The sequence below is a fragment of the Phalacrocorax aristotelis genome, chromosome 2 (assembly GCF_949628215.1).
Source record: "Phalacrocorax aristotelis chromosome 2, bGulAri2.1, whole genome shotgun sequence".
NCBI lineage: Eukaryota > Metazoa > Chordata > Aves > Suliformes > Phalacrocoracidae > Phalacrocorax > Phalacrocorax aristotelis.
The window spans coordinates 90,897,662-90,912,523 of record NC_134277.1 but is presented as its reverse complement, the minus strand read 5'-3'; the positions used below and the strand labels follow the sequence as shown (position 1 = coordinate 90,912,523).

At 37.0% G+C, this 14,862-nt stretch overlaps 1 protein-coding gene across 1 annotated transcript in view; it reads right to left on the bottom strand.

Moving 5' to 3' along the window:
• ABCA13 (ATP binding cassette subfamily A member 13) overlaps window positions 1-14,862 on the bottom strand; it is a 215,383-nt gene that overhangs the window by 165,395 nt on the left and 35,126 nt on the right. The window contains exon 11 of the mRNA XM_075084330.1: window positions 1,328-6,043. Within this exon, the coding sequence (XP_074940431.1) occupies window positions 1,328-6,043 (4,716 nt within the window). The remainder of the gene's footprint in view (window positions 1-1,327; window positions 6,044-14,862) is intronic.

The window sequence follows — 14,862 nt, the reverse complement described above, 5'->3', positions numbered from 1 at the left end:
TAAAGAAAATAGTATTTTCATAACAAGGGTACTGCAGAAAATTTTCAACATACAGTTGCAGTCTTCAATGGACTATATAAGGATTTCAATATTAACAGTTATTGCCTTTGTCTGAACTATTTCAAAATCAGAACACAATTCTTCCAAGTTTAAAAACAAATGAAAAATAAATAATAAAAAAAAAAATTAAAAAAAAACCCAAATGAACCAAACAAGTTTTCATCAAGGTAGCAAGTCATCAGCTTTCTTAAGACCTTAGGAGGGCTAGAGTCTACCTTAGCAAAATAAGCAAAATCATAAGGGCTTCAGAAATACTGAGAGCCCACAGCATATAATGACTGATGGCAAAAAGCAGAATACTCAAAATCCTGATAATGAGCTGTGGGGAAAATAAACCACTTTTCTAGTATTTGCTTTTGACTTTTCAACAGATTTGACTACTACCTGGCCCTGCTGACCACTGCTTTGACATATTTGCATAAAATTAATCATAAAGGACTAAATACCACGTTCAGAGTCATGTATCAACTTCAGTATGCCATTTCTCAGCAGGTCTATGTCAGGATCAGTAGCTCCACCAGCAGGACATCCTAGAGCCATTTGGAGCAACCATCCTTTCGGATTCATTCAATGAGTATTACTGAAATTTATCAACTCCAGTCTAGCAGTACATCTATTAAAAAAGTTGTTACTAAACATCTTCCTGAAGCAGAATTTCCTCTGCTGCTGGATTACTTTTGATTTGAGTAATCTGGCAAAAGTGATCTTCAGCTCAAGCTTCCTTCAGAAACTGTTTTCGTTAGACTGAACTTGACACTATAACCATAGCCTCACAAGGGTCATCTTGTTTGCATAAGTCATCAGCAAATTTAAGTTGAAGACATTTCAGTATATCTACATTTGGATATATAAAGAAAAAGAAAAAAAAAACAAAACCACAAAACGGTAGTCCCAAGCATTCTGTAATATTTAGCTCCATAGCCAAAATGACTGTCATCCACCAATAACTGTGGGTTCAGAGTTTCAGACCTGCAATGATTTTAAAACACTAGTATCTTAAAATATTTGATTCTATAATAATTCCAGAGAAACCATCTTGAGTACAAATACAGATGACTAAACATATCAATAACCTGATCTACACAATATATGTGATACCAAATATGGCTGGTCTGAACAATATAAGTTGATACAAAATACTGTTTTACTCAAATGCACAAATCTGAAATGAAACAGTAATTAATACAAGTTTTGATTGAGCTGTTTACAAAAAGCCCTTCTGACATCATCAGCACACTGTCAAAATGAGTACATAGAGAAAGCTCACCTCATTTCTGCCATTATATCCTTATGCAAATCCTTTAATAAGAAGGTTATTTTGTTCCTGTCATGTTCTGTGGTAGACTGAAATACCATTTGCAAGATCTCTCGCACAACCTCCGGAGTTCTGTTTTGGGACTGAGTAGAAACTTCGCTATATCGAGTGTTATCAAAAAATGAATCAATGAAGTGAACTAGATGAAGCTCAGTATTGTTTGTATGCAGAGCTTCTTCTATAACAGCAAGATCAGCAATTATATGAAGGAGACTGTTTAGCAAAACTGAATTAGCAGCATGAGTATTAGTCAATTTTTCTCTGCTAAGATGACCATCAACAATCAACATACCAGTGTAATCTTCCTTAAACTTATTTTGGAATAGTTCCAGAAAGTCAATAATGTCTTTGACAACTAGCAGTAGGTCACTCAATGAATTTTCTTTAGCCATAAGGAGAATTAGAGCATGTATTTTTTTAGAATAATTTTTATTGTTACACTCGCATAGAAAGCTGTTCACAGTTTCTTGTATGTCTTCAAAATTTCTTAATGTAGCATCTACAGATGATGCATTAATTTGCTGTATTAAAGCATCAAGAGCCATTGAAGACTGTCCAGTTGCTAACCTTAGTAATTGAAACTCTTGGTTTATCACTGCAAGTAACTGTCCAACATTAAAATTCACCAATAAATCTTCCATGCTTGTAACTACAGGAAACCAGAAGTTCCCAGAGTTATCAGATATATTACTGTTTCCATTTAGAGCTGTTAATATCATAAGCATTGAGTATGTCTGGTTTCCAGCAGAAGATAGCATCATTAAAGGCTGAATTACAGCAAGAAAAGAAAGGACAGCTTCTGTGTCCAGGAGTCCAGAAACCTCGCTGGTCATATTCTCAAAATTCGTAAGAACAGTCTTTATAAGTGATATTCTTGAATGTCTGTTCCAACTTAGACTGCTGTAAAGATCATCCAGCTGTTCAAGAACACCTTTGGCCATTTCCATTTCTGCTACTGGCATACTGCCCACTGTTTCTATGATTTGTAAAGCCACTTGTCTCTTTGGCGTGATGGAACAATTGATTGAGTATGTATTATTCACCTGCAGTGGCACAGCATAGAGGAATAGCTCATCCCAAAAATCTAGCAGCTCTTTGAGAACCGAGACATTTATGTGACGGAGCTCGGCAAATTTCAAAAGAATAGAGTTCCATTCTTTGATCTGTTGAAAAAAACAAGTCAGATTGCGCATGATATCCATCTGAAAGTCCTCCATCGTGCATGAGGAACTGTCCTCCAGCGTTATGAGTTTCAGCTCCTTAATGACTTCGATGACTGCGTTGTAACTAAGAGTAGAATTGCGATATACAAAGTCACAAGGTTTCAAAGTGGGATCACTCGGAGGTGTTGCTGTTGTGAGAGTCCAGCAGAATGCCATAGAAAGACAAACTGAGGCCTCTGCATGTTCATCAGACATATCTGTCAGTGTCTCCAGTAACATCAGAAGATTTTCCACTTGATTAGAGAACTCCTCTTCACTAAACATTGGCATTTTTGCTTCTTGAGTCAGTATGAAAGTATATACTTCAGTTAATGCTTCTGTGATATTTCCATGAGCTAATTTTTCTGTAAGGCTGATGATACTGAGGAGGAGATGGAATATCTCTCCTACATCATAGAGTTCATCTTGTTCAAAGAGTCGTGTTATTTGCCATAAGCCAGTCAGGTTCCAATTACACAAATTGTTCTCAAATGCAGCCCACCAGTCTGTTAACATTCCTAACTCAGAGTTCTCAATATACAAAGGTTTGCTATTTTTAAAGAAATTCTGTAGGCTCCTCTGGACTTGTTTGAATTGACTTATCAAGAACCCAACATCCATGTTCCTCATATTTTGCACCAAGGTTATCATATGTTTTAGAAACTCTTTTTCATCTCTTAATGGAGAACCAGTAGAACTAGAAGACTTGAAAATTTTAAGTGCTTTCCTTACCAGCTCAATATTCAAATCTGCTGTTTCTATCAGTTTCTGGAGAAATGTTTTGTGTTCACTCTGCAAGTTTGAGTCAAGTTTACCAATCATATATTGAAAGAACTCCACCAACAAACTAGTATTTTTCTCATGCAAGAAAGGTTCATTCTCAATATCCAAGTGAGAGGAGCTGTTTTCTTGGATTTCAAAAGTTGTGTTTTTCAGAAGAGTTTGAATTTCTGCCAAAAGTTCTGCTGACAAAAACTGAACATGGTGAAAAAGATTAAGGAACATCCTCGAAGTCCTGTTAAATCTGTGGATTGACTGACTGAAATGGGTCTTGTTCGATGGATACTGTGAATGCCTCACTAAATCATTGACAACCATTTGTATTTGCCCTCCAGAGTTATTTAAAAGTGTAAAAATAAAATCAAGTGCACTAATGTCATCTTCTACATGAAATTCAGGGAGAATAAACTTTAAAGTTTTTGCTATAATATGGAAATAAATATTTACACAAATCTCATCAGAACCAGTTAGGAAACATTCAGGGAATATCAAATTAAAAATCCAATTAACAAAGTCCATCACGTTCATTAGGTTAGCATCTGTCCCAGTGTTTCCCAGAGATTTCAACAGAAATAAAATATGTTTTGCACTTTCAAGGTGGGAAGGTGACTTGTATTTTTCACTGGCATTACTTAATCCACGTATCCATCTGTTACAATCCTCTGCTTCATCCGCTGTACTATAGAAATTTAGAAAGGAATTAAGATGAGATGAAAAATTTGTTTGTGAATGGCTTATGTCTTTCAGAGTATTTTCCAAAATTAGTTTGGTAATATTCTGGAAAATGCTGATACAAACCATATATTTGCCTTGAGGTACATTTTTAAAGAAAGCAGTTGTGTCTTTTATCTCAGTAAGAAAAATTCCAAGTTCCTTTTGGGAGAGCTTGAGAATAGTAGAAAGGGAATTTCCAATGGAAAATACACCATCACGCCTATCATCTCCCTCAGATCCTCCTGAGATGAAAGTATCAAGCCAAGAATTCAAAAACTCTCCATGCACAACCTTCAGTATAGATTTCTGCAATTCAGTTATCACAACTCCCATCATTTCTAAAACACTGTCTAAACTGTTACCTGTAAGCAAGCTTGTGACATCAACTGTATTGTTAAACACACTTCGAAGGTTAGCAAGGAAAGCTTCAAAATCTTTCCAGTTATTTAAATCACCACCTCCTTCAAACATGGTTTTTAATAGATTCATTGCTGTTGATGTAGCTTCAACAATAATCATAGCTGTATTATTGCACAGTTCATCATGAGTTGTATTTAAAAGACTTTCAGAGAGATGTGCCAAAGCATTTCTCAGACAGACAAAAAAGGTTGAATTCAAATTTAAGATTTTGGATGCTTCTTCAAAAATCTCTGTCCAGGTTTGAGCCCATGTAAAAGTGCAGTGCAAAGCAGAAGGCACACTTACCTTATCTCCCAAGTTTGTTATATTAGACAGAACACTGTCCAGTGGAAGCAGAAGTAAATTGTAAACCTCTGCCGAACGCTCTACAGAAGTGATGTTTGATACATAAAAATCAATGCATCCATTATTTACCAGGCATTCTGCGGAGGTATCAAGAAACTGTTCCAAATAACAAAAGGCAGCTGTTTGGAAATCTTTGTCTATAAACAAAGTTTTAAGGCTGCTCAGAGTGCTATAGACAACTTGCATCTCTTTCTTTCCTTTCTGTGCAAGAGACTGGGCCTGAAACTCTGTGTAGTTGTAAATGATTAGTAACTTTTCACAGAGAGACTTACTGGTGAAGTTCCAGAGAAGATCAAAAGTTTCAGAGAGAAAATCAAAAACTCGATCCCTATCTTGGAAATCATGCCATACCTGAAAAGATGAAATATCTTTTGAAGTCTCATAAAGAAATGTCAACAGGGTGCTATTGCTGTCAATATTTAAGACCAGATCATCATTCTGATAGAGAGAAAAAAGTATTGGAACAAGTGAGGTCATATTTGTACTGTTTAATTTTTTGATGTTTTTGAAGAAATCATGCAAAATTTCTCCTAATTCTTGTACTTTTATATATAAAGTTGCATTTGAGAGTAATAAAGAGGAGTCATTACCCACTCCATGAACTGGACTGAAAGACACATTGACACGATCATCAGTCAATGATCCGACCTTATTAAGATTCCTTAGGAAGTATTCACTTAAGTGTTTTAGATGGTTCAAAGCAGCAATATTTAACTCTGGCCAATCAGTCAGAATATTTCGGAGTGATAGCACACTTCTGTTATGGATTTTATTTTCTGTAATGGAAAATATAATTCTAGATAAGGTCTCCAATACCTTCTCCTCTTCCACTCGACTCAAATAAGAGAGCCTAGAATCCAGTTCATAGAGTACAATTTTCACTATATGCCAGAAAAATTCTGTCTTCTCCTTTCTCCAGAACCTCTGAAGAGGCTGGAAATTTTTTTGTAGATTACTGAGTTCAGAAACTGCAAGTGAAAAATTGGTGGCAGATTCCTTCCCCTTCCCCTCAGCAAATTTTTTTATCCATATAATTGTATTATTAAAGAGATTTTTGATTAGAGACTTATTTGAAGAAGCTGAGAAATCAAGCGTTATAATTTCTTCTATAACTTCTGCAAGATGTAAAAGATGATCCATTTCCTTTTCACCAGAAAACCATACGTTTTCTTCTCTCTTCAAAAACTCTTTGAAAGATGTTAAAATCCTGAAAAAATTAAGTGCAAGTTTTTTCTTGTTAGTCATGTAGCAGGCAGACAAGAATTGGTTAAATATGTGTTTTATAATTTTAGAATATAGTTCTATTTACTTAATTCAAAGCAATTTCAAATATCACTTAAATAGCATTCATAAATTAATCACCACAAAACATGAAATAGCACAAATGAAATCACTTTTGTTTCCAAAAATGTGACAAAACTCACTGAATAGTCACAGCCACATTCAAATCAAAACCTGAATGTAAACAGCTAGGTTAAAGAAGTGTGCATTTATCAGTAATTATAATCAAGCTTGTAGGCCACAAAGAATCAAACACCTTTAGTTTCAGTATGCCACATTTTCAGCTGCTGAAAAGAGCAAAGCTTTTATGCTCCATGGACTAATTATATTATAGAAAGGAACTTATCAATAAAATCTATGAAAACCTCTAATTTTCTGTGAATTTTGAAGAACTTTTTTTGTTTTATCATAATTACTGAAAGCCAAAGCATTTCAATTTACTGCCTGACAGCTGAACAGTGCTATTTTAATATCTAGAAAAAAACCCAAAACATGAAATTGCAGTAAAAATCAGAATGGTCCAAGTGATGTTTCTGTTGTGTCAAAATGTTTGCTAGCTCTGTAAGACTGGTCGAGATTGAGGTGCAGGGAAAAAGGAACATTCCAATGCAAAAGTTTCAAGTTGAAAATACCTTCTCCTTAAATCTGTTTTCTTTTAATAGTTAAAAAAGCAGAACACCACACACCATTAAAAAGCTTTGTGAGGAAATTTCTGTGTCAATTACTGGAATGGTTTCTACAGGAGAGAAACCAAGATGTCAAACACTGGCAAAAAAACCATCCCCCTCATAGAATCTCTTTCCTGGATCTATTCAAGTCAAAGAAATACCTCTGCATGTATAGCAAAGAAAACCCAAAAAAGCCAGGTGATTTTGCTAACACTATTGCATACAGAAAATAGGGCATGCTCTAGAAACAGTATTTAAGACCAAGTCCAAATCCTTGCCCTAGCAAATGTGTCTGCATTGATCTTTATAACAAAGTTGGAAAAGAGCACAAGAGAAAAGTGATTGAACTTTCAAGACATAAATTTTCATTCTACTCCTGAACTTCCATTTTGGTTTTATGGTAGATATCAATAATATCTAAGATTTTGAAACCCCAAACCAGGAGTTCTTTGCTTCTACAGCCCATTTGAATCAAGCTGCTAAAGTCCCTGTCAAGTTCTGCCTGAATAAAAAGCACAATTTGGACTGGTTATTTCTATTTGATAGGTTAAACAAGGGATTGATTTAGCAAAGAGCTAAATAGCAGCATAATGAAAAATAAGTTCAAAGTCCAGAAATGTAATTTTGAAAGTATTCTTATCTATTAACAGTTGTGATCACCAGCATAGCATGGTAAACAGTTAACAGCCCTTAACAGCAGAGGCAGCACTCAACAATGAGTCCTAAGTTGTTCCACAAGTGGTATTTTTTCTTTTTTTAAAGAAATATGATTAAATGGCTTCTATTTCACTGCTCATTTAGACATTAGCAGGGCTTTAATACAAATAACTTAGTGACAAGAAGCCCTTGCAAAAATACATTGGAACTGTCAGGAGTCCACCACTTTGGTTACTACTGATAACACACCAGAGATGGAGATGTCTTTTTAAAATGTTTTTGAATGACAGCCACAAAGAAATAACTTTCTTTGCATGACTCTATCTCTTCCCAGTAATACTGAAAAACACCAATCATTTGGTGAAAAGAGGCAGGGTAATTATGTTCAAGAATTACAAAAGTCCAAAGTGGAGGTGGGGTAAAGGATATCTGGAAAAAGGTTAAACAAATAAATAGCATTTACTAGTTCAACCTTACCGTGCCCAGGAAATAAATGAGGAATAATCTGGTAAGTCTTTCAGAAATGTTAAATAATGACCTAGGGTGGTCTCCAAACTGAGCTTTTGTCTAGAACATAGAGATTTTTCTTGTACATCTGCAGAGAAAATAAAAATTTCAACATCAAGAGACAGAAAAAAAGTTTTTATGAGCACATTATGTACAACTTGCTCGACTCCCACTGAAACAACCTGAATAACTCCTACCAAACTTAGGACTTGAATGTGTGCAGAAAGATAAATAGATTACATATATTTTAAATTAAGTAAATATGCAATTTTTATTAAAGCTCTTGATGTTAGTTCTACTGAATGATTATAATAAATATCAGCTCTACATAAGGCACACCTGTATTTTCCTTACAAAATTCCTTATAGAAAAATTCAAATACAATTCCTTACAGGAAAAAAGGAAAAATAGAAGATTTTTTAAAATTAGTTTTATTATACTAGAGCACACTAGTGCTGAAATATTTAATATTCAATATTTATTTTTCCTTGTAATTTCAGTAAAGAGAAAGCTGTTCTATTAAATTCACTATTACTGCCCAGATAACTGAAATTTCTGGAACTGTAATAGATTACAAAACCTGTACAATCAATTTACATTTGAACAGTTATTTCACCAGCACAGTTCTTCAATTAAAAAAGAACTGCTTATTTTTGCATACATTCCATAGCTGCACGCTTACTGATGAGGCATTCAGCACATTTCTGATTAGCTCTACAGAGAAAAAGAACAGAGGGGAAAAAAAAATATAAAAGTGTCTTCTGAAAAACAGATCTTTAGCAAGAACAAGATCTTTCACAAATCTCAATAACTAGCTTAAAAAAAAATCCATCAGTAATCTAACTCCTTCAGCTGGAAATATAAGTGGTCAAAAAACAGAAGAACTGGGAGCAAGGTGAGAATACTTAAAGGCAACAAATAGGTGATATTGGGCGGGTGAGGTCATTTTTTAGAGCTGTTTGGATCAGCCACTTTGTGCCCTGCATCATAGCTCCACTAAAACATTGAGAAGAGTAGTAAATATATTTAATTACAAAGGATTCTGAAAGAGAAGATCTCCCATTCCTCTGCATAAATCTCAGATATTTCAAAGTTTTCAACAAATAATGAAAAACTAGTGTATTCCAAGAAAGTTAACAGCAGATGAGCCAGGACATCTGGAATATCACAGGACAACTGGGATGAAGGAAATCAAGCATGAAGTCCTTGCCTAATATGGAACAAGCCTAGAAATACCTCTACTGGATGACCAGCTAGTCTGGTCTTCCATTTATAGCCTGGACTTAAGAAGCCTTCCTGACAGAATACTGTTGCAAAAGTAGAGGCTCCAACATGGTTCAATCAGCTGGAATTTTCCCAATAGAAATGGATGATCCAAAAATTTTCCAGCTGGCACTGAAATCAAAGCTATTTACTAGAATCAGGCTCTGTATATTATAAGTTTTCCTTGCTAATCATTCAGTCCACTGATGAATCCTGCATTTGATGGAAAAAACAAACAGAAAGAAGCTCACAAATGTAAAAATTGTCACCTTTTCCCTTTCCAAGGAATACTGTACTCTAAAACAGACAGGAAACCATCAGAATAAAGTCTATGCTATGCAGTAGCTGTTTCCTCACCTGACTGACCTTCGATGGAGCTTGCTTCCTCATTCATGTATTGAGCTACCTCACATGTCCAACTGACAAAAGTTGTCAAAACCTTCCAGTATGTGTTTCCTTCCAGAGCAAACAAAATTTCTTCAAGTGTATTATTAATTCTGAAATGACATAGAAAACAAGGCTTCCATGATTAAACCAGTGATTTCTTTCAAAGTCAAATTAGCTTCTGAACACATGCCTTTTCTCTATAAATCTGTATCTAAATTATATTGCTACTTCATGCATACAGACAGTCCTATTGACTTAGGGAAGAACTAAGGCAGGGAGGCTAATAGCAGAAACCTTTGCTAAAGAAAGCAGCAGCACAGCTATTACACCACTCTAAGCACAACTAGACTTTACTGCACAGATCAGTGAGCAGAAAAAATCTAAGAAACATTTAAAGAAGCCCCTAACAAAATGCTCTGGTCCAAAAAGTAGCAATTTGAGATTGAAAACCGTTATCTAGAAATGCTTCCTCTTGCCCTGAAATACACCTTTGCATTAAAAAAAAAATCATTCCTTTGTCTCTGAAAAAAACCCAAACAATCAAACAAAACAACAAAACACCTCACATAAAAATAATGCTGAGAGCTCTTCTCACTCTTCAGTGTCACAAAAAAACAAGCCTCTGTTCACAGGGCCTTTTAGCTCTATCAGTGGTCTTGATGCTCAAAAAAGGAAATGTAAAGCTAGTCCTCCTGGTGATTTCATAGTCATTTAGAAACATGGAGGGAGAGAAGGCAATCAGTCACTGACCAACAGCAAAAGGGACAGGAAAAATTACCTAAATTTTCTAACATCTAACATGTTATTAATATCTGAGGATTTAATCCCCACTGCCAATGCAGCTACGGGAATTTCTGACAGATTCTTGAATACGGCTTTAATATCAAGTTCTTTTATCACGTTTCTCATATGCATAAGTAACGTAGATAGTTGTTCTTCTACACATGTTTAACTTTGTGACCTAAGTCATCTGTCCAGCTAAATGCAACTTTACATTAAACACATTATGCTTATGCTTTACATTGCCGAGCAAGAATAATAAAATCCTATCCTGTTTTAAAGCACTTTCTTGCTATAGGGATTTTTTTCTCTAGTATACTCTGATTTAACATCATTAAAACTTGAAATCAATAGAATTATCAAGTCATTGCAAATGACAATCAACTTAATAAAAAGATTAATGGATTTTCTGCCAAAATAGAGGAACAGTGACCACTTGATGTGTTCAGAAAACAATCTGAGGCTGCAATGCTCCTCCTAGTGCACTTTCTAACTACTCCTTCTTTAATGTTTTCCTGCATCTCCCAGGTATCTTTCAGCTCCAAGTTCCCAAGCATCCTGAGCAGCACAGTAATGGAGAGGTATGTACCAGGAAGCAGGCTGAGAAGTAGCAGAAAATGCTTGGACGTGAGAAGATAAAAAAGGGAGACTACGCTTTTAGAATCCCAGATACCTCCTATCCTCAGCCTATTTCCACCCCTTCCACCCACATATACTACCAGTAATAATAAAAAAAAAAATAATCCTCTACCTTCCTGTTTCTGTTTATAGAAAATTGTTAACAAAAAGCAGGGTTTTAACCTTTTTATCTATTCAATTACTGGCTATACCTTACTCTAGGCTGGTACCAGTCAGGACCTTTATGCATTAAAATTTATACAAGATACATACAGTGAGAAGAGCAGCTGTTCCTGACAAGAACTGAAATGGACATCCTCCTCAGATGGTGCCTCTGTGCTCAGCAATTGATTAATTCCACAGTAATAAGCATAATTTTTGGTTAGCTGCTCTTCTATTTCTTGCCATCCCAAATAATCATCCATTATTGAATCCAGCAGGCTCTGATGTCCCTGAGCTACTTTCTGCAGAAGCAGGACCTTTCACAATAAAGAAAACAATATTTGAAACCAGTAAAAGGGAAACTCACCTGAGACTTTGGCCCTGCTTCTTAGGTTTGTAATATTGATGACACTGGAATCCAACATAAAATGTATTAAATGAACAGTCTTTCAAACCTCCTTGATTTTTTCAGGAAGCCACACCTACTTAGCCTGTCTGAAATGTCACATCCACTCAAGAGACTCTGCAGGACCACTTGTGCCTTTCCCCCAAGCACATTTTCATCAGTTTAAATAATCAGTTACCCATCCACTTATTAATATCAAACACTAAGTAGTAAGATACAACCCCTGCTAATTTATTTCATAGTAATATAAGTAATAGTAATATAACAGTAATATACTTATAATAATATAAGACATTGCAAGTGTTAAACATGAAAATAATTCAAGAATACTTACAGATTCCTTTAGTGACTGGACCTGGTCACTTAGCTTGAAGGTTACCTCTGAGCCATTGCCAGGGCACAAGTATATTTCTAAAACATCAATGTCATCTGAGCCCTGTGGAAGTATCAGGGTCTTCTCAAACATTGTAAGCACGTCATGGCATATATAGGAAGCATTGCTCGTCAACATCTAAAATTTAGTGAATACACTGTCACTTTAAAAATGAACTCAGGGTGAAGGAACTGATTTAATACATACTCCATATTAATTCTCACAGTGAAATGTTAAAAGACAAAAAAGCACAAAGTAAAGATGGAGCAAAATGTTGCTAAATAAAAAGTGAAATACTCTACTTAACAAGTACTTTTTATACCCCCAAAACAAGCCTCTGCAGCTTTATGCAAATTAATATACAAACATTAAATAACAACATACCTGCTTTAGCTCCACAAAGAGCTTTCCGATGTTTAGATGAATGAATTCACCTCTTTGGGCAAAGGGAATCTGTTCTTCCAGGCTACGTAAAACTTCTGTAAGACATTTCACACACACACACCATAAAGAAAATTTTTAACCTACGTAGTATTTCAAGGGCAGTACAGTACGAAGCATCCTTCTGAGAGAGAAAACTGTGCACAATATGGTTTAAAAATACAGCAGTAACAGAGGCATAAAGGTTCCACTTTACTTTAGATTACATCCCTGCACAAAGCACTTCATCATTTTGCACAAAATATGTACACAGTTGCACTCTGCACTTCTGAGGAGCAAAGACTGCTCCCCTCCTACACCACCACTGAAAAAGGCTCATAAAGACAAGGCAGAAAGAAGAGACCAGTCTTCTTACACCAGTAAAAGCATCACCCTCTTCCCTTTCACAGTTATATCAGAGTAGCTCAAATGACTTCAGTGAACTTCATGATTTTCAGGAAAGGAAAATGAAGTCCTGTGTGGGCTTCTAGCCAGGAGCACTGTAAATTAACTTGGACTCTTTTCTGTATGTAACTGTTGATTTAGCTAGCAAATTCTTCTGAAATATGGAAAGGTGTCCTAATTCCTTAAGCTCCTGAGCAAAACTAATATCCTCCTTCTCAAATAAAAGGCAACCACAGAAGTGTTACCAGGCCATGTTAGGGAGATGCTAAATGCAGTAGCCCTACAGAGGTGAGGCTGCCACACCTCCATGCCCCCAGGTCCGACCAACAGCGAGGCTGGGCAGGTAGAAACACAAGCCAACATGTACACAATAAACGCACATGGCCAACCACACAGAACAACACAGACGAACACACGCAGCACTCGCACACACACAAACAGCACCAACTACCTCATCCTGTTCACCTCTCTTGTTGGTCAAGATGAAGGTCTGTAGAGGGCATACGTATATAAATATATATATACACACACACGCAGAGTGTGGATCCCCCCCTAGTAGCTGGGCTTAGGTACTCAGTCTGCCCAGCAGCTGCCCCTGGATCCCATTCTCCCTCTCCAGTTGTTGGCACCTGGGCATACGAGCCCTTGAGGCTGCAGCCCTGCTCCAACTTCTGGTACAGATGTTCTTGCTCACAGAGTGGATCCCTGCAATAACTGCGCTTGGATACTTAGTCCACCTAGCAGCTGGTCTGGTCCTTCAGCTCTCCCCAGCTGCCTCGCACATAGGAGGTACAAAAACGGGTCTCTCGGGCAAAACCCAGACCTCCTGGTCTCCTTGGTGTTGGCCTGGGCCTCCTGGTTCCTGCAATAGCTGACGACTCCTCACTGTCAGAGAAGTGCACACCTCCTCAGCTCCCAGGTCACCTCAGCCACCCTTCAGCTATCCCAGCCTGATATTCACTAGTGATCACACACTGATATGCCCACCCTCACTCACTAGTTTCTGGCACCACAGACACAGAGGTCCCACCCCATTTGCTAGCACTTCATTTCATTCACTCCAGTCCTTCCAGTTGTTGCTATGGGCCCCTATACATTCTGTAGTCTGACCTCAGTTGCTGCATGCAGGCTCCTGTACTCACACTTGCGCACTGAATAGAGTCCTCACAAAGGAAAAGAGAAATGAAGTTCAGTGAGAAGGCAGGGCAGCCTGCAATGGTCAGGTGCAGGGCATGGCCGGGCAAGCATATTGACCAAGCAGCCTGTTTGTACACAAGCAGCCCTTTTCATCACTTTATTTCTATTTCCCCATATTTGCTTCTCCCCAAACCACCTATATCGCTTCCTCTCCCCTCCTCTGGTTCCTCTTCCAAACCTCCCATACTAAGTCTTGTGCAATCCCAGAACAATCTCCCTGCTTCCTGTACTGAGTCCCATACCCCTAGGAAGCAATCCCCTCAGCCTCGGAGGATCTGGGACAGGGTACCATTTGTGTTCTCCCACTTGCCACTGTTCTTCTATACTCCTTTGTGTGGGTGGAAATGAGCATTTTACCACATAAGCTGAGAGGGCAGGCGCCCAACTGTAGTACATCAGTGTAATTCCACTGTCATGAAGGAAGGTATATTGATATACAGTACACAGGCAAAATTGTGTAGCATGCTTCAAATCAACCCATCCTAAAAAGCAGACTACAGAAACTACCCTGAAGTTTTAGAGGTGTCTTGCAGGTTTGGGTGCACAAGTAAATCAGGATTCAGTAATATGACTAGCAGTACTGGTTCCATGTGGCCACGTGCTATGAAACAAAATCCACAGACAAAAATGACACCTTTTGGTCTAATGTACTTTTCAAATCAGAAGATAAACAATAAGCAAACTTAATATTAAATGCCTGAAAAGTGTGCCTTTGGAAAATTGTGCTGAAAGAGTACTTGGTTTCTCATGAGTTCTGCTCCCTGCTATGCACTCAGTCCTTGTTCATTTTTAGAGGCTAAAACAAATTTTACAGTTTAGTTAAATTAGCTGATACAGCTAAAGGGTATGTTGGATTATATCTTTTTTTGTGTTTCGACAAGAGAACTGCTCACTGAATTCCC